A 21,254-nucleotide genomic window follows, 5' to 3' on the forward strand; every position below is an offset into this window, starting at 1 on the left:
CATTTTAATTGCAAAAGTTATTTTTTCATTTGTCAGACTTGCACTATTAAATACCAAAATACCAAATATACCAAATATATTGAAAACTGTTGAAATTCCCACCACTGAACCATATATATTCTTGTTTCTAATATCATTATGATGCATCAAATGGTGTAAGTACATGACCCCCAATAGTTGTCTTTAAATTCTAAACCACCCGCCAACCCCCTTCTGAAATAGGAAAGAATGATATACATGTACTTTGATAATTTTTAACTTTTGAGATCCCCAATCCCTAAACCGTATTTATTCTTGCTCTTTGTGCGTATCAAATTGTATGTTGGTTATGCCTCCTTGGAGACACCCTGACTTTCCAGAACTGGACATAATGAAGTATTTCATCTTATTCATATGCAGTGTTTGATCCATGTGGGTAATTCCTAGCCTAATGATGACCCTGCATTGTTTAGGATTACAACTGCCCCGAATACATATGACATTTTGTTTATCTTATCGATAAAAATTAAAAAGCATTTACCAAACTTTTAATGTGCATCAAGACAAAAATACCAATCAAGAAATGATTTAAAATTTGCTACTGTATACATGTAAGAATATGAATTAAAGAAGATTCTGAATCTAGGGGGGGGGGGGGAGGGGGTGAGGAGGATAAACATTTAATTTTAATCATTTATTGTTATTAATTTAACTTGATTATTAGGCAGAAAATAAGATCTTTGATCATATCTTGATAGATCATTTATCTTTTATGCAAGGTGTAATGTGAATTTTTTTTAAAGAAAACATTTTTTACCCGTTTATAAAACTGTTTAGACCCAATTATATTTTAATTTTAATAGATCATTTGACTATAAAGAAAAGTGTAAATGTAAGGGGTTTTTTTATTTTAAGGGAAAAAAATGCAAGGTCATTTTATATTTTAAGAGAAAAGAAACATCATTTGAATAAAAGTCTAAGGAGGGTGTTTGAAAGTGTGGATCCAGAAATATTTTCCAGGGGAAGGGGGGCACAGTAATTTGAGTTAGTCAGGGTGGATTGCCTGGGGCATATTTTTGGCAATTTTTATAAATTTAATGTAATTTTATGAAATTTGAATATGAAGGGGAGATCTGGACCACTGACCCCCCTCTAGATCCGCACATGCGATAAATGTTAATTCTATGCTACTATTTGTCTACCAGGATTAAATTACTTTTTTCAAAATCTTCTTGCACATCTTGGACACTCCTTATCATATCCAAAGAGATGACATAGTTACTCCAAAAGTTTTAAGAGAAGTTACGGGAACCATACTTTATTTGTAAAAACTCCATTTTTTGTTGCCCTCTGATCCCTGTTTAAAAAAATCTGAAACCTGATCACACGTCAAAATGGCACTCCTATCATATTTTAGAAGATCATTTGGCTGCTGCAAAATAAGTTGACGTTTCTGAAACCAACTTTTTTGTAAAAAAAAAATCCGTTATTTTTCAGCCACCAAATGACCCCAGGGCAAAATTAAAATGTCCTAACCATTATTGTGCATCTATAGTATACCCCAAAACATATTCCAAAAGATGATATGTCTATTGTTGAAAACGTGGGAGGAGTTTGAGAAAGAAGGTTTTTTTGTGAAAAAACGTCATTTGTTACCAATCATTTTACCCCCAGGACTACCAGAGAATTTTTGAACCCTATTACAAAGCAACATGATACCCAAAATCAGACTCCAAGAGTTCAGTTTGCTGGATTATAAAGATGTAAGAGCAGTGTGAGAAAATAAAACGTAACAGACGGACGGACGGACGGACAGATGGACGGACGGACGGACGGACAGAACAGGGTAACAACAATATACCCGTACTTTCTTTAGAAAGTGAGGATATAATAAAAGAAATATGTAGTACACTTACTACATTTATATCTGCAGTATATTCATTTAAAAATTCGTCAATACTGTATAGAGTTTAACATCCAAGATAGTTGCAATGAATTTTTTATATGTTCAAAAAGCACATGTTTAGATTGACATATAATATTTTAAAGAAGATGTTATTGAGTATTTTTATTTCACATCCAATCCTTTTCAAATTTAGAAACAAATACGTAAAAATTTGAAGTGTTGATTTTATCAACATGTTCGTAAAAATATGTTTTGCCATACAAAAAAGCTAATGTTGTAAATAATTTATTGATTCATTACTATTTTTCAAATTCTTAAATTAAATTTTCTAGAACATTTCATCAAATTAATTATTTATTTCAGAAAATTGAAACTGTCATATAGCCAGAAAAGAGGGGTAATTCCTGTCAAAATATTACCCTTGCAAGGCAAGAAAGTGGCCAGAAAAATAATATATGTTGTAGAGTACATCTTAATGTTAATGTGTTCTTTAAAAAAAAAATCCTTAACAAGACACACTGCAACGCCCTCCCCCCCCCCCCCGCCCCACATCGTTGTCAATTTATACAGTAAAGATTTTTTTTAAAATACTCCCGGTCGAAGTATTTTTATCTCTGATTCAAACAGCTACCATTTTTCAGCCGCATTGTACTTCTAGGACACCTTAAAATTGCTGCGTATTCGAAAAATGGGACATATCTTAACATTCAATTTTCTCCTATCTGTATATTATTTTAAACACTTTACATGGTCTTTTCAATAACTCAGCAAATACTTGTAAACAACTAGTACGTGATGCACATGTTCATTGCATTTAGATCAGCAAATATGGCTGCTCCAGACGAGAAAACAACGATAATGTGTGTCGATATTCAGTGTGAAGGATCTCTTTCCTGCCCGTTTACTAAAGCTCTAGTGACCGCTGTTAGAAAGAGAGGATGCAGACTGACTTCAAAATCTGACTCACTCTTCTTCATTCTAACTTCCTTGATTTGCAAATTTTTTAGCATTTGACAGCAGGGAAAAACTAATTATATCATATATTTAGCATCAATTTGATTACTTCATGTCATTCATTGCTCTATGACGACATGTGTATTATATATCTATTTTTTAACTCTCTCTCTTTCTCTCTGTGTCTGTCTCTGTCCTTCTCTCTCTCTCTCTCTTGTCTGTCTCTCTTGTCTGTCTCTCTGTCCCTCTCTGTCTCTATCTCTTGTCTGTCTGTCTGTGTTGTCTGTCTGTCTCTCTCTCTCTCTCTCTCACTCTCTCTCTCTCTGCAATTTTGACTTACCCTGTTGGTGGCACATATCTTTGATTTCCTGAAGCACTACTTATTGGAGAGGCATTCAGTCCATTGTAGAAACTCAGGATATATCTTATGTGTGTTTCCTAAAACGATTGAAGAATGCTTAATAAAATCAAGAAATATTAGGTAACGTCTTGTTTGTTAATAAACACAACATTGAACTTATTTCTTACGCAAACGAAAAAAAAAATGCATGTACACCTATGAATCGTATGGATTTTAACAATAAACGATACACTACAATACACAGTTTACTTACCAGATTAATATTTGTCAAGGCATACTCTTGTATATATGCATAAAGCAAGTCAAATGTTAAAGTTTCTGTTGCGCAGTTAGGTCTAGCTTGTAAGTGCATACCCGGTTCTTTTAGCCGGAAGTTTTTATGAACACATACATGAAGTTGGAGTATAATTCATTTACGGAAAATAATACTTGTAAATAATAACATTGGAAGTTTTAGAGACGATTTACATTAGTATGCAAAATAGTAGATTTGTTTAAACAATCTAGAGGTGTTTTATGTTCGTTTTCTGTTAAGGGAATCAATATTAAAAACACAATATACAACGTTAATGTAATATTTACTTTTTTATTGTTTTGTAAATCTGGTTTTGAAAGTTTGGTGAAAGCTACTCAAGATGATTGTAATGTTATTTTCTCCCCACTTTATTTCCTTGCAGTAACATTACTTTATATATAGAGTATTTTTTTTTTACAATTTTGAAACGAGATTGAGAAATGTGCATCTTGTTAATTAAAAAAAAATATGATTGAAATCGTACGCCCGTACCTCTGCATTAACGTCATTTCCGCCTATGGTGACTCCATCGACAAAACCATTAAAAGATAAAGGGGAGCAATATTTACACAAATATACACTGATCCTCTGGTATGGAACTGAACATCAATAGTGTACATGAAAACTCATGTCGAGTTATAGATCACTTATAAAATTTAAAAGAAATGCTTACCAGTTCAAAATAAACAGTGCAATAATATTTTTGTTTGTGTCTTTAATACAATAAAACCGTATATTTATGAATAAAATTCCTTAGGAAGAAAATGTCATAACGATTAAGAGAGCGTTAGTTTATCTACAAATATATTTTATAAAAACATGCACACATACATCAATACTAGAATTATATATCTGTTCACATTCTACCACATCCAACTATTGACTTATATCCACAACAGTCAACTTTTAATTGCCATTCAGAGAAATGCTGTTTAAGGTGGTATGAGACACCTCCATGCTGTGACGCACTATCAATACAAACAAGCGTTATTATAAAAAAATAGTTTCTTTTTCCAAAATTGTCATTTAAGGTCAGACGACACGTTGATCGAGCATCCTTTTAGTATCTCCTAGTGATAAAGAGTTCCAATAAAAGAAATTATGATTTTAATCGAAATTGGTTTCAAAAATCATATTTAATTATGCCCTCTCTGTACCCTTCTACGATTGAAGATAAATTTGTCATTTCAATAAGATTACATAGAAAATCGCATACTCTAATACCTCACACAAATGCATGGTAAGGTACTCTAATTTTTTAAGAAAGCTTGTCAAAGTAGTAGTAAGTCAATAACAAATTCCCGGGAAAAGTTTTTATATAGTTTGAGGTACATGTCGTCTAACCTTAACAGCGTAGCACAGCAGGTTAAATGTATTCTACGAATCCATGGATCATACGTTCAAATCCCACTGGGGATTTTAAAATGTTTACCTTTCTAAAACATTTTACAACGTAAACGGTAAAATATTGTGAAATTTGGATATTCTAAATCGGTGAAAGTATTTTAATTATAATGTACTTTATTCCCCATTAATAAAGACATAACTTCAATTCCACCTTAAAAGGGCATGGTCATGATTTTGGTAAAAAATTATTTTCCAATTTTAATGTTAACACTGCTTTTATAGTAATGCATTTTTATTAGGCAACCACAATTTGAGTTACAGAGCTTGAAATTATTTGCTATGAAAACAGAACGTTAGTTAACATTTTTAATGTTGAAAAAAATTCCAGTAATAGACCTAAAATGAATGATTTAAACTTAAGGAACTGTGTGTAAATGCTTAAAATGAATAAAAAGATAAACAAATCAGCTTGAAAAAGATTTTTTACTGGTAATTTGAACCTATGTAAACAAAAAACAGGACACGAGCCTTGTTTACATGACACATAATTGTGAGCCCCGTATCTTACTTAAAACTCTACGAATGACTCTCAAAATGTATTTTATCATTAGAAATGCATTCCTAAAGCATTGTAAATAATGAAAACAGAAAAGTAAAATTTGAACAAAATCGTGACCATGCATGCTCCTTTAAGCGTTGAAATGTCGTCACTGCACAAGGAATAATTAGGTAGGAAAACATTGATAATTAAATAAGTAAGTTTACGGACATTTCCGATTACGACAAAGAGCACACGGCGGGTGTAACCGGTCAGCAGAGGATGCTCACTCCTCCATGGCACCTGATCCTACCTCTAACTTTTTAGAGGTTGTTTGTTCTGCTCTTGTTTTGTATTTTTCCTTTGGATTTTGATCACTGATCGTTATAACCATATGTCACTGATAACGAAACTCTCATTTAAAGCAATATGAGCTGTATTTTTTAGAATTTTATTTTGCTTTAAGAACTTGCTAGTATGCTAAGTCTGGATGTAACTTAAACTTTTATGATAAATAAGGTTGGAAAAAATCACTAATTTTTGTCAGAGGAAAGATACCTCTTCTAAGGAACATATAGCAAATCAATTTTTGTACAGGACGACAATAATTCAATTTCGCTCCAATCAAGGCGCCTATTCACAAAAATTTGGCGTAAAGAAATGTATAAACCATGATATTTTTATCATTGAAGAAGAAAATAATTATTTCGTTAAAGAAAATTTCATCATGAAAATTGCAGCTCATATTGCTTTAACAGACATGACATGCATTAACCTCAAAACTCTTCATTTAATTCATTTTATTGACAATTACCATGCATTACAGTCATAAATATGAGTCACATAAAAACAAAACATCAAACATAAGCATGCAAAAGCTAAACATTAACTAATATATCTACAGAGAACAAAACATTAGATTTTCAAATCAAAATACGCGTTAGCGGGTTGTGTAAATTTTTTTTGCAATGATCGCTACCTTCATTACCCGAATGAATCATCACAGAAAGCATTTTATTGTTTATATTAACATCTTTCTTTTAGCCAATTGATAAATTGTTAATGAAAAGTAAGTAAAATTCACTAAATTACTGTTAATGTACGTAAGTACGTTAACTAAAAGAAACAGCCAAATCGTCTCCTGTGAGACTTTGAGTCTGACGTCGTCAACTAAAAGAAACAGCCAAATCGTCTCCTGTGAGACTTTGAGTCTGACGTCGTCATGATTATTTCGTGCAGTGCGTGATTTTTCCTAGGTAGTTGTAGGTCTCGACCAATCGATAAACTGGGCGTGTCAAGTTTGGCCCTGTCACTTTCTTGTCAGTTTCAGCCGCTGTAGATTTCGACCAATCAATAAACGGGCGTGTAGATTTCATTCTGGCTGTTTCTATATAGCTATGAATTCACTAAAGTTTCCGTAAGAAATAGAGGGAATAATACTTGGTAGATGTAAATATTTATTTATAAATACTCATTTAATGTGGAAATCTCCCGTAAGATTGACACAGACCCACATCCCTTAGAATAAGAACATTAAAAAGAGAATCCTACCCGTGTAATTATTTTGAATTATTTTCATTCTCTTGTTTTTTCTTTCAAACTAATGACTATTAAAGAAAACACAGTGCTAAGGATAAATAGATGTATTTTATCAACGCACATATCCAAAACACTACGATTCTCTTGAGAACAATTATAAATGTGAGTAAAATTGTATTAAAATGCCCCTAAAAAATGCAGCCATAGACATACTGAAAATATATGAAAAATGTGCTTGCATTATGATCAACAAATGTATTGTAAAAATATATATAACATTGAATATCATTCTAAATGCATGGTTTGTTAATAATCAAAGAATTATGTTAAATATTGCACCAGTAAATTAACAAAAATAAATACATTTTGAAGATTTTGTTTCGTTTCAGTGTCGTGATCTTTGGTTTGTGTTTTCTTATAAAATCCCATTTTATCCGAGATAAAACAATCCCATCGGAGATATACATTGATATAAATGGAAGGGGTACACCGTTTTCATTCAACCCCCGTAAACTTTTAGCTCCGTCCCTGTTAGTGGGTTTACCACCAATAATGCGTCAATTCTTAAAGCTGCTTGGTCCGATTTTATATCAAATTTTATGCACGCTTTTAAACGATGGCTATGCTTAGTATATGTATAATAATAGACATTGCAGTAGTTTTACCCGTCAATTATGCCAAATTTCAATGAAGAAAAATACGTACAAAATTTGCTAACAAAACAAACGACATTAAAAGGTACCGCGTTATTTCGCCTCATGTTGAATTTCACCCCTGACGACGAGACGGGTATGGTTGTATTACGACTTTGACATCGCTTTAAATAAAGGTCGAAATGATCAGACAATTACAAATAAACATGTGTACGTTTTGTTCGCTAATATTTCCAAAGTCTGCTTTCTTTACAATCGATGCATAGCATGCGGGTTGAATAACCCCAATCGTTCGGGGGACGAAACCAAGCGGTTTCCTTTTCTAAACATTCCCGTGATGCATTTTGGTTTGTTTTTTCGTTTGCCCAAAGAGAAATTATTTTTATTTACTTTGAATATTTCTAACTTTGAAAGGAGACTGATTCTGCTGGTGTAAATAGGAGAAAGTCCATAACTTTCTAAGATTAATGATTTGTATGGAAAAAATGTTGATACTGTAATTACAAAAAAATCGGACCAAGCAGCTTTAAAGTATAAATCAAGTGATCAGTATACATTGTATATACACACATTAATCAAGATGTTTCACTATTTTCACTCTTGTTTGAAAAAAACGAAAATCATGGCAGATTTTTCTATAATTCAAGGTACTAAAAGGGACCGGTGACATATGTTTAGAGATATAAACCTTTATGCAATTGTTTTGCTTAACGTGCATCTTGTACGTTAGAGGATCAAAATGGAAACATTTCTGATCTGGCTTAAAAAATATTTCTGCCCAAGATCTCTCAAAAACAACACGACTTTGATGTCACTTTCTTCCACAGACCTAATGAATTAGATTTCACTTTCTCCCACAGACCACGTGACTTTGATGTCACTTTCTTCTACAGACCACATGACTTTGATGTCACTTTCTCTTCAGAATTTCTCCAACAGACCACATGACTTAGAAGTCACTTTCTTCTACAGACCACATGACTTAGATGTCACTTTCTCCCACAGATCACGTGACTTAGATGTCACTTTTTCCTCATGTAATTTCCCACAGACCTAATGACTGAGATGTCAGTTTTTCCAACAAACGGAATCAATTAGATTTCATTTTATTCTAGAGACCACTTGACTTTGGTGTCACTTTCTCTTCATCACTTCTCCCTCAGACCACGGAACTTAGATACCACATTCTCCCACAGACAACATGACTTAAATGTCACTTTTTTCACAGACCATATGTTATATATAATTATTCTTTATCCCAGAGACCACGTGACTAAAATGTCACTTTCTCCCATAGACCAAGTAACATAGATGTCGCATTCTCCCACAGACTACGTGACCTAGATGACAATTTCTTCCACATACCACATGACCTAGATGTCAATTTCTCTTCCAGACCGCATGACTTAGATGTCAGTTTTTCACATTCGATATGACTTTGATGTCACTTTCTTCCACACACCACGTGACGTAGATGACACTTTTTCATACACCACAACTATTAGTAGATATCATTTACTCTACACCATAAAAAGGTTGTAGGCGTTTTTTCTATCCGATATCACAGGACAATAATATTCTATCTCGTTTTATAAATGACACAACACTTGATAAATTAAATATTTTACTTTCAATTCAGCATCAAAACATATAATCCAATACATGACAAAACTTGTACATTAATCCACTTATCATAAAACAATGATCCTAAATACAAGTAATATGATTGACAATAAATTAACCAAAGGGGGTTTTAATGATGCCATTATATCTAGTCATATATGTTTGACAGGCATGGATAAACACAGTTGTATTGACATTATAAAAATATGTGACGGGATTTCATCAAAGATTATAACATATGACATGCAACATCTGACAAGGGCTTTCTGGACATGCAGATTTTACCATTGCATTTAAGATCTTTGATATTGGGTTAATTTTTTTTTTACAGAACCACTAAAACTTTAAAAAAAAAAACTTTATATATTTTTAAAAGAAATTTATGCGTTCATGTTACAAGTTTTTTTAAATAACACTTAAGTGGAATAGTTTGAGTGTTGGGCCAAATTGTGAGAATCAAATAAAGGGTCAATGTTATATGGATGACAAGATATAACAGGTTCCAGACAGTAGGTTATACAGTAAAACTTAGAAAACTATTGATAAAACGGCAGAACTGTTGTAGTATTGATATATACAATGAATTCCTCTGCATGGCAGGTAGGCAGACGATACGGGGGGGGTGTAGATTTACATTGTAGAGACAAGCAGCTATTTATGTTTAATCACAGACAGTAAGGACTAGTTTTAAACAGCAATGATCCCATAGAATATGAAACAAATATCATACACCATAAAAACATTCTAAGTCTACATTTCTCCAAATAAAACTCTAACATTAATATCATTTAATATTGCTATAGTCTTTGCATAATGAACAGCAACTGGACTGTTTTAACAATAGGTACAAAACAGCACATTCTGTGCCAAGTAAAATCATTGGATGAGTTCAGAATTTGCTTAAGCTCAAATAAATCATCAAACACCATGATATTGAATTCAATAATAAAAACAACTAGACACGATCTAGTTGCGAGCAACGAGGAGGTCTTCCGTCCGATTTTTTAGAAGGAAATATGACATAATCGACTTTGAATTTCGACAACAAAACATGATATGGTAAAAAAGAGTGAAGTACTAATGCTTTTTTGTACCGCTTTTTATAAGTTCTCTTACATTGCTTTATTAAATACTAGCATTTCTTCCAATTAAGATAAAAAAGGTTAAACTTCTTTACCTCTGGTCCCTCAAAAACCCTAATTGGGTAACACAAGAGAAAATTGTTATATTATAACGTATATAATAACGTTTTATACCTAATCTATCTTTAATAACCTTTCACAAAATGGCTCTCTTGAAAGGGCTACAGATAAACGATTTTAGAGCCCTTTGATCCGCTAATTTAAGGGACCAGCCCCTTTTTCTTGATATTAAATGAAAGGACATTTAAATCTAAACACATTTTGTCAACAAATGTTCAAAAATTCGTTACCGTTTTGGAGATATATGAGAAAGGAGGTTTTAGGGGCCGATCCCATTTCTCCTTAAAGGGGCCCTTTAACGAAATTTTAAAGGTTACATATTGTTAAGAACATCATTCTGAACAACTATTCTTCTGTACTGCATTTCAAAATATTTTTCCTTTCTGAGATATGGGTGTCCAAAATTTTGGAATTTTGGTCCCTAAAAACCCTTAATTACGTAACACATGAAAAAATCATTACATTGCCTGGATATATTATAACTGTGGGATAAACATATTTGCTTCTATAACCTTTCACAAAATATCTCTCAGTAAAAAGTTATCATTAAAAGACTTTAGGCCCCCTCAGCCCCTTATTTAAAGGGCCAGCCTCTGTTTCAAGATTTCAAATAAAAACTCTAATCAATTAAAACATTTTTTGTTCAATAAGTTATTACAAATTTTGTACCATTCTTGAGATATCTTGAGAGGGTCGTTTTAGAAGCCGATCCTTAACTCCCTTAAAGGACCACATAACAAAGAAATAATGGTTGATTATTGTTAAGCTCAGTATTTTGAGCATCTTTTGTTCAATATTGCTTTTCAAAATTTTCCTCCATTTTGAGATATTGAGCATCAAAGTTTTGGACTTCTGGCCCCTTAGAATCCCTAATTACGTAACATAGGAGGGAATGATTACCATGTATATGTGGATAACGTTAGAATGAACATAATTGCTTCTATAACGTATCACAAAATATTTCACAGTAAAAAGTTATCATTAAAAGACTTTAAAGCCCCCTCAGCCCCTTATTTGAAGGGCCAGCCCCTTTTTCATGATTTTAAATGAAAGCTCTAATCAATTCAAACACATTTTGTTCAACATGTGTTTACAAATTTTGTACCGTTCTCGAGATATTTTGAGAGGGTCGTTTTAGGGGCCGACCCTGTAACTCCTTTTAGGGACCGCATAACAAAGAAATAATGGTTAATTATTGTTAAGCTTAATATTTTGAGCATCTTTTGTTCAATATTGCTTTTCAAAATGTTCCTCCATTTTGAGATATTTAGCATGAAAGTTTTGGACTTTTGGCCCCTTAAAATCCCTAATTACGTAACATAGGAGTAAATAATTGCCATGTGTAGGTGGATAACGTTAGAATGAACATAATTGCTTCTATAACGTATCACAAAATATTTCACGGTAACAAGTTATCATTTAAAGACTTTAGAGCCCCCTCAGCCCCTTATTTGAAGGGTCAGCCCCTTTTTCTTGATGTCACATCAAAGCTCATGACTTTATAAAGATTTTTTGTTCTACATGTTATAACAAAATACTATCGAGGAAAGAGATATTGAAAGAAAACCACGAAAAATCACGACGCTTTTTTAACAGTAATTTTCGAGCTCGGGCGAGCTTCGGCGCTTTTGGTCACAGGAAAATATATATACCACATGTCAGATCTACAACCTTTTGTCTACAATCCCTGAAATTTTGAACTCAATATCTTAAATCGTTTAGGAGTTTACCCCTGGACAAGCCGACCCTCTGAAAATCGTTAAATTGTAAATAACTCAAAACCGGAAGTGACGTCATCATTAAAAAAATTTCCAATAAGGTTCAGATCATTATCTATCAGACCTAAAAGTTTCATGTAAATCGGTCGGGTAGATTCAGAGAAATCGCGTACACAAAATTGGTTGGAAAAAAAAAGAAAAAAAATAATAATAATAGGGAAAAAGAAACCGAACGAAAACAATAAGGTCTTCCGTTGGAAACGGAAGACCTTAATAACATATAAAACATCTGGTCCCAAATTAACAAATCTTTACATTCCTTTCTTTGGTTCCTGAAATGGCAGGACTTTATTGCAGATAAAAAGAATGTTATTGTCCAATATCAGAGAGTATGGAGCCAATGAAGGTCAAGGTCGAACAAGGTCGAACAAGGTCACAATGACGGCAAAATAATAACAAGGTTCTCTGGATCTCACGCCTATCTCCGTGGAAAAAACCTTGACCTTGGAGTACCTGGAAAATACACAAAATTTACCGTTTATAAATTGGCAAAACACATTTCATACATTTGAAAAAAAAAACACCTAAAAATTTGATATACATATCAAAAGCTGGGAAATTCTAATTCTGAAACAATAAACTCCTTAAATATAATATAATTTGAATTATTTTTTATAACCTTAATGTTTGAAAAAATAGCACAGAAAGAAAATATCAAAGAGTATACACCACAACAAATAAGATTCAAAGAGCCTGTTGATATCAGCATTACTGAGCTAGCCCATCCTGACACACTCTATGTCTAGAGAAACCCTGGCCTCCTCTTACATACACACAGTATATACTGTGTTACTGGAGTTCTGGCTGAAGAATGTGTTGATGGTTGAAATAGGTCATCCTCTAGAGAATTTATTTACATAATAACAATGAGTGTCAAAATAGATGGAATAAATTTTACAGTGTATTCATCTCTTTCTTAAAATGCCATTATACAGTAGTTTTAGGTGAATCTTTTTGGATCTCTAATTAATAATAAAATTTTAAATGGACCATTCTAGTAGTTCCAGGAGCACAAACTTGGGTCTACAGAAAATTCTGAGGACAAGCCTTGTTTACAAGACGAAGAGTTGTGAGTTTTGTATCTTGCCCATAACTCTATGACTGACTCTCAAACTTCATTTGATCATTAAGAAATACATTCCTAAAGAATTGTATTTAAATAATAATAATAGTAAAATTTAATTTTACCAAAATCGTGACCATGCCACTTTAAGTCATATACCATACTTTAATCTCAAACTGAAAATGCGATCTACTAATAAAAAACATGCCTTAAAAATTAAAAATCTGTCTCAATAATAGTTTGATCCCATCTTTTTCCTTTCTAGACTTGACAATACAAGTCATTATTGTTAATGCTGGGGATGGGGGGGGGGGGGGGCATAAATCTTAAGATATTTTAAGACAAAACTTATGAAACGAAAAATATAATTCTGTTAGTATTTATAAGTAGTGAATAATTTAGCGTATAAGGTATTTAATATGGTATAAACAAGTATATAATTATGGGTTTTCAAGATATATTTGATGATATCATTTTACTCTATACCAAAATGACATTCCTGGTAATTTACAATTGGTCTATAATATGGGTGGGTCTTGTACCTTGCAAACGAATCCCATCCTATATAATTTTAAATGTGGCTTATTTGGGCTAAAACAGACTGTATAACATGAATAATTCCTTCACACAAGCCCCATTTTTTATAATTTATAATGTGGCTATAATGTGAATGATTTCTATACAAATCCCATCCTTTAAAATGTGGCTATTATATGAATGATTCCTACACACAAGCCCCATCCTTTATAATTTATAATGTGGCTATAATATGAATGATTTCTACAAACAAGCCTCATCCTTTATAATTTATAATGTGGCTACAATATGAATGATTCCTACACACAAACCCCACCCTTTATAATTTATAATGTGGCTATAATGTGAATGATTTCTACAAACAAGCCCCACCCTTTATAATTTATAATGTGACTATAATGTGAATGATTCCTACACACAAATCCCATCCTTTATAATTTATAATGTGGCTATAATGTGAATAATTTCTACAAACAAGCCCCATCCGTTATAATTTATAATGTGGTTATAATATGAATGATTCCTACACACAAATCCCATCCTTTATAATTTATAATGTGGCTATAATATGAATGATTTCTACAAACAAGCCCCATCCTTTATAATTTATAATGTGGCTACAATATAAATGATTCCTACACACAAATCCCATCCTTTATAATTTATAATGTGGCTATAATGTGAATGATTCCTACACACAAATCCCATCCTTTATAATTTATAATGAGGCTACAATATAAATGACTCCTACACACTAATCCCATCCTTTATAATTTATAATGTGGCTATAATGTGAATGATTCCTACACAAATCCCATCATTAGTAGCAATACAACACAATCACCATTATATCTAAAACACACAAAACCATCACAAGCACCAAATGGACAGAGATTTGAGGACATCACAGACAAAAGTTTATAAAAAGAGGAATCAAACGCCTGTCAGACCCAGTCTTTTAAACCTTACATCGACATCACATAATGTCTGCTACACTTTCTTCATCTGTGATGAAAGAACACAAAGTGCTTATTAGTGCATATGTACTCAACATGAGTATAAAGGTACTGAATGTGGTGCAACATTTACTCAAAATGAGTGTAAAGGTACTGAATATGGTGCAACATGTACTCAAAATGAGTGTAAAGGTACTGAATATGGTGCAACATTTACTCAAAATGAGTGTAAAGGTACTGAATATGGTGCAGCATGTACTCAAAATGAGTGTAAAGGTACTGAATATGGTGCAGCATATACTCAACATGAGTGTAAAGGTACTGAATATGGTGCAAACATGTACTCAAAATGTGTGTAAAAGTACTGAATATGGTGCAACATTTACTCAAAACGGACACCGATGTACCACCGTTTGGTGATCCTGTTACATTTCAAGCAGTGGAAAATGAATGGATTTCATTAGACAAAATGTACATGTGTCAAAGCTATATTTTTTTCTGACTGACTTGGTTATTAATTAAAAGGAAAATGTGTTTGATGAAAACAATGAATTTTTCAGTTTTGTTTAAAACTGTTTGTTGCTTTTAAAAAAAATAAGCAGTGCAATAATAGAAATCAGTTTCATTATGTCATCACAAACTGTTATGATTACTTTTTCACAGCCAACAAATTTTAAGGCCGATACGAAATTTAGAGAACATTCTTGGATTTAAACTTGACCCCTTGCAATACAATGGTGTCACTTTTGAGACTTGAACCTTCATGTTCACTCACCCGAATCCATCCCGCTGAGTCTCTGCTGCAGATTCTCAAGTCGAGAGATGTAGTCATCATGGGACGAGGGCTCGCTGATCCTGACTCGACGTGCTGGAGATGAGTGACCAACTTTGGGGGGGTTGGGAGAGGAAGAAGAGAGTATTTTTCTGCAAGAAATAAAAAAAAAATATTTTGTGATAGGACTTTGTATGAACTTTCTACATTTAAACATCTATGAAAGTTTTAAAAGTTTTAACTTTCCAAAAATTTTTAAACACATTTTGTGGTCAAATATTGTAAAATTTAAAAGTTCTAAAATAGTGAAAGTAGTTTGATATTTTCTGTCTTACTTCTCTGGTTTATATAACTCACCTTCTAGCACCTGAGTTTTCAGAAGTGGGGTGTGGTTTGCTGCTATAATCCCGCGTGGGGGGTGTGGTATGGACAGAGAAATTGCTGTTGACATGGTAACTATCAGAATCTCTCCCACTGACTGATAAGGAGAGATCCCATTGGTTACTCCATTGCTGTTGACATGGTAACCACTAGAGGCTCCCCCTAGTGAGTGATATGGAGAAGCTCCATTAAGGAGGTCTCTCTGAGTAAAGCTGGAAGACAAATAGGACGGACTGTATGGAGACTGATGAACACTTGAATGGAGGGGCGATGATGCGTGACTGTTGAAGGGTTCGGAGCCGTTCACGCGTGACTGAGTGTTGATGCAGGGTGGTGAGAAACTGTTCGAGTTGGGTGCGTAACCTGTAAATAAAGAGACATGTCTTATTACAATCAGACGTGGTTTTACCGTCAACTTGATCACTCTGTGGAATGGACTTGTGCCATGAAATAAAAATGTTTATTATTTAATTTGTTTCTTATGTAAACATTAAGTAAAACACTAATTTTTTAAGATGTTCTTCTCAAAATGGTTCTATAAATTTTACACTGGAGTGAAAATCAATTATCTCGTACTGAAAATGACCATCAATTGAAAATTAGGCAAGCTATGGCATGAGTCTGTCACTAAAACTTCTATAAAAACAAGAAGTCCATGGGCCACATCGCTCACCTGAGCAACAATAAACATATTAAAATCAACTTTATGGCTTCATATACATAATATCTAAACAATGTTGTATAACAGGTCCTGAATAAAATTTTTTTTTTATCAAACTTTAATCTAACCTAACAGAGGATGCTTTCAGGTAAGTTTCAGCTTTTCTAGCCAAACTGTTCCTGAGAATAATATCTTTAAAGATTCATATTAAAAGTTTGACCCCATTGTGGCCCCATCCTACCCTAGGGGTAGGTTTGAACAAACTTGAATTAACACTAATTGAGGATGCTCGAGCTCACAAAACACAAACAGCTTTTCCAGCTGATCGGTTTCAGAGAAGATTTTTACTCTATATATTCCTACGTAAAATTTGACCCCTCATTGTGGCCCCACCCTCCCCCCATTGATCATGATTTAAATAACCTTGAATCTACAATACCTAAGGATGCTTCTACTCAAATAACAGCTTCTCTGGAAAAATGATTTATGAGAAGATTTTTTAAGAATATTTTCAAATTTTCATGATTTTTAATTCACTCCTCTTGAAAGAGGGCGTTACCCTTCATATTAACAATCCCCTTAGCATTCTAAGGATGCTTTGTGACAAGTTTGGTCTAATTTTAATTAGATTGGTTGAAATTGGACAAGTGGTTCTGGAGAAGAAGTGGAAAATGTAAAACGTTTATGGACAGATAGACAGACGGCAGAGCTCACATAAGCTTTCAGCTCAGGTGAGCTAAAAACTGAAGAATTAGGTCACCTTAGGGATCCCACTCTGGTGGCTCTCTTCCACTTCCTGACCAAGTACCGCATCCTGCACGAACAGTAAAGGGAGAGAAATCTACTGCAGCTGTTAAGATACATACATCAATGTGCTTCACTTACCTTTCATAATATACCTAACTTACATCAACAATATTCATAACAGTATATTTCTCCAGGAAAAATTAAAAACAAATAAATATCAAATCTGAACCACTACCACACTACCAACGAGGCGACACTCTTGACCATGGTGACCAGTCTGACATACTGACCTAGTTACAGCCACCACAGCCCTGGCAGCACTCCTAAATGCGGTGACCTGTCGGCGGGGCCTGGTCCCTCGCTGCAGGTCCTCAGGGGAGGGGTAGACCCCCATCCTGGCAATCAGAGCCAAGGTGGTCTGCTCACAGTCTTGGAATCCCCCCAGTAACAAGAGCAGGTACTTCTTCTGGTAGACCAGGGCCTTCCTGTAGCTGTCCGCCCGCAGGTACTTCCCGTACAGTCACTTGATCTAAATACAATATGTACAGATCTACCGTCATCAGAATTTAATCACAGTAAACCGATATCAATATATCAAATGTTGTTCAAACTTCAAATATTAATATAATGGTTATATGGATGCATTTTTCATTTATACTACTAGTGTTTGTATTTAATCCCCTATCTCTTCTCTCTCTGTCATTTCCCTATCTCTCTCTCCTCTCTCCCTTCCCCTTCTCTCTCTCTCTCTCTCTCTCTCTCTCTCTCTCTCTCTCTCTCTCTCTCTCTGATTCCTTACCCTATCCCTGTCCCCCTCCGTCCCTACTCCAGCGATGCCTGACCTTCGGTCTCGTTCTCCTCTGAGGTCGGCCCGACATTGGTCAAGCTCCTGTTCCATTTGATTAAGGGCCAGCTGTAGCGACAGCCTCTCTTTGGCTTATGAGGTCCGAGCTTCCAGATGTCGGTTCTCCTAATCAGTGTGGTTTTCACTCATATATATCATGACCATTCTACAGTGAAGAAAAACAATTATGACTTAACAAATACCTTCTAAACCGAGAGGCTCCTAATGCCCTAGATGTGGGTACACATATCTTGAGGTTGTAAGATGCCTCAGCTAACATAGTTACATCACTCGTAAATCGTCATTTTTCTACTGACTTCTACTAAATCTCTTCCCTGATGTTTGACATTCAGAATCCCTCTTTCTCTATCCAGTCTTACATTTATACTTGATATTCAGTATCCCTCTTTCTTTACCCATAGTCTTACATTTATCTCCAAATTTACATGCCTGACATTCAGAGCCCCTTTTTCTTTACCTATAGTCTTCTATTCATCTCTAGATTCACACACCGGATGTTAGGAACCTATTTTCCGTTATCTACAGACACCCACTCCACAGACTAACATACCTGCTGTTCAGCACCTTTCTGCCTGTATATAAAGACTACGATACCTGCTGTTCGGCACCCCTTAGGCTGTATCTACAGACTAACATACCTGCTGTAAGGCACCCCTCTGCCTTTATCTAGAGACTAACATACCTGCTATTCGGCGCCTCTCTGACTGTATCTCCAGATCTCCCCCTCTAAACTCCTCAGTGTGTTGTGTAGCTCCATCTTCTCCTCCGTCAGTCTGGACACAAAGTTAGTCAGCTCAGAGTTGTGACGTAACACTCGCTGGTTCACGGCCTGAGCGCTGAGTCGACTCGTCAGATTGTCCACAGTGTCCGATTTGAAGGTGAGTAGTGTCCGAGTTTGTCAGTAGGTCCTTGAGAGATTTCTCCAGACTCTGGACACTAACTTCAACTCTATAAAACCAAAATCTCAGTTTGATCAACAAAATTTCATCTAAGAGGTTGTTGCCAGAGTTGAACTTCTATATATGTTTTCAATCTTCTTGGGAAGAAGAATTCTGTATAAAGATAAAAGAAAATATTCAAAGAACTATATGCATTATCATGCATTTCTCAACCCCAAAATTGAAATTAGTGTGACAATTCCACCAAAGTAATAATTCTCCTAGCCACTGAGTCCATAATCAATACTGTAGACCTAAAATAAGGTGCCAAAAAAGGAAGAAAGAAAAGAATTAGTCTCTATATATATAGAACTACAATTGACCAAGCTCAGTTTGATTGGCTTATATTTCCTTGCGTAAGACCTTTACGACAATTAAAAGTTCATGAATTTTAATGAAATTCGCAGAAAATGTCTAGTAGTTATCTTTCTCCTATATGCTAGTGTATGAAAATCTACTTTTGACCCTAAGGGATTAAAAAGTAGAAGATAACTCTTCTTAACAGATTGTTGAATTCTGGAGTAAATTCTTGTTAAAATCCATCTACAGTACATGATTTCAACACACAATAATATTTAATTAGTGACTTGTTGAGAAAAGAGCTTCGAATGAAATGAAACCTGAAATGTGTAAATTTAACTCTAATTAATAGACAAATAATTAACCAAAAACAACAAGTTCACTTAAATATTAGAATTAATTAGCAAAAAGTTGTTAATTTTAGTTCTAAGACAAAGACAGCGACTGTAAAAAATGATGCCAGAAGATTGAGTCTTTAATAATGTACCTTGGAGCTTTGATAACGGTGGTCACTGAATAATGCCTAGTGATTAAGATAAGAGGTTCTTAAGCAATGGGAGTGATGAGGCTTTTCCATCAGTCATCAAAGATGGGGTTCCTCTTAGAGGACATGGCAGCTCTAAAATAAATAAAAAGTATGAAAGTTTACAATACTTAAAAAAAAGCACTACACACAACATTATATTCCCAGAAAAAGTCTACAAGTGTTCAGTTCAATATAAATCATGCCAAAGAAAGGACCAAAGTGGCTGCATCGTCATCAGAACAAAACAAGAGGACCATGGGGCCACATCGCTCACCTGAGCAACAATGGGCGTTCAAAAAATATTGTGCCATATGGTCCCTTGGTAGAATAACAAAAAATAAATATTGTAAAGTATTTGACTTTTACACTTATTTTTGCATACACGTAATCTTTGACATTGTACCTTCATGAAATAATATTTTTTACCAGAATAAGAAAAATCCTACGCAAGATATGAAATTAAACATTTGGTAGGGGTACACTGTTAAGTTGTTAACTTCCAATTCCCTATATTTTTGTTCTGCCCCCCCCCCCCCCCACTTTGTAATGCGATCAAAATATATAAGAGCATATAGGTACATTTTTTTTTTATCAACTACTTACTAGTTATTGTATTTAATAAAAAAATATAATAGTTAGTGTTTTTTATTTTAAAAATCCTACATGTATAAATGTGAAGAAGTAAACTGTACCTCAATGTGCTCAATTCCTCAAATTAAAAACATTCAAAAATTTTATTTGTCTTCTCCATTATAATTAAATGACTGTTATTTACTTCGCGTACAAACCAGGATAATTTTCCGCTGTGAAATTTTCTTAGGAATAGCGATAATTACTTTATCCCCGCAACAGAAATGTGTCAGAACTATGGAAACTGTTTTAAAGATGTCATTTTTATTTACTCGTGTCTGAAAAACTATCAAAATTGATGTAGATTTCACATTATTTATTGTATAAAGAGGGGGCCCCAGAGAGTAGGTATATACAGAATATCATTCTTTTATTTTGTTTGTACAAGTATTTAACATACTCTAATTCATACAGAATTTCTAATGTTCAACCAAAATTTCAGCGTCAATCGTAGAATTATAAGCAAGATACAGAGTTCATAGTTCGCCTAGGTTTGAGTCATATTTTGTTCACATGAGTTTATTACATTCAGCTTAAGATTTTTTACTTGGTATTTCCTATTCAGCATTTAAAATGGAAAAAAAATGGCCTAAGATTTTCAATTCTTTTATTCACTCAAGACCAGTTCACTGGTATTTGAGGTTCAAAGTCGGTTTATACAAATGTAGATAATACGGTCAAGGATCACATATACAGTAGGAGT

General features: G+C 33.9%; 1 protein-coding gene and 1 pseudogene across 1 annotated transcript; both read right to left on the minus strand.

The window, feature by feature from the left end:
- Positions 1–12,488: 12,488 nt before the first annotated feature.
- Positions 12,489–17,111, minus strand: LOC128162331 (uncharacterized). Its single transcript, XM_052825476.1, has 6 exons — positions 17,105–17,111; positions 16,138–16,247; positions 15,861–16,015; positions 15,507–15,655; positions 14,745–14,780; positions 12,489–12,628 (listed from the first exon to the last, which is right to left on the minus strand). Exons 1-5 carry the CDS (start codon positions 17,109–17,111, stop codon positions 14,752–14,754), a joined length of 450 nt encoding a protein of 149 aa, XP_052681436.1. The 3' UTR covers positions 12,489–12,628; positions 14,745–14,751.
- A 195-nt stretch (positions 17,112–17,306) lies between these two features.
- The window catches only part of LOC128163709 (uncharacterized), a 49,083-nt pseudogene continuing 45,135 nt past the window's right edge, over positions 17,307–21,254 (minus strand).

The sequence above is a fragment of the Crassostrea angulata genome, chromosome 9 (genome assembly GCF_025612915.1).
Source record: "Crassostrea angulata isolate pt1a10 chromosome 9, ASM2561291v2, whole genome shotgun sequence".
Classification (NCBI taxonomy): domain Eukaryota; kingdom Metazoa; phylum Mollusca; class Bivalvia; order Ostreida; family Ostreidae; genus Magallana; species Magallana angulata.

Excerpts from the sequence above, each read along its gene's own strand:
- LOC128162331 (XM_052825476.1), bottom strand. Across the intron at positions 16,016-16,137 it reads CATCGCCCCTCCATTCAAGT|CAATGGAGTAACCAATGGGA; the intron begins GTTCATCAGTCT and ends CCATGTCAACAG. Across the intron at positions 15,656-15,860 it reads GAAAACTCAGGTGCTAGAAG|AAAAATACTCTCTTCTTCCT; the intron begins GTGAGTTATATA and ends TATTTCTTGCAG.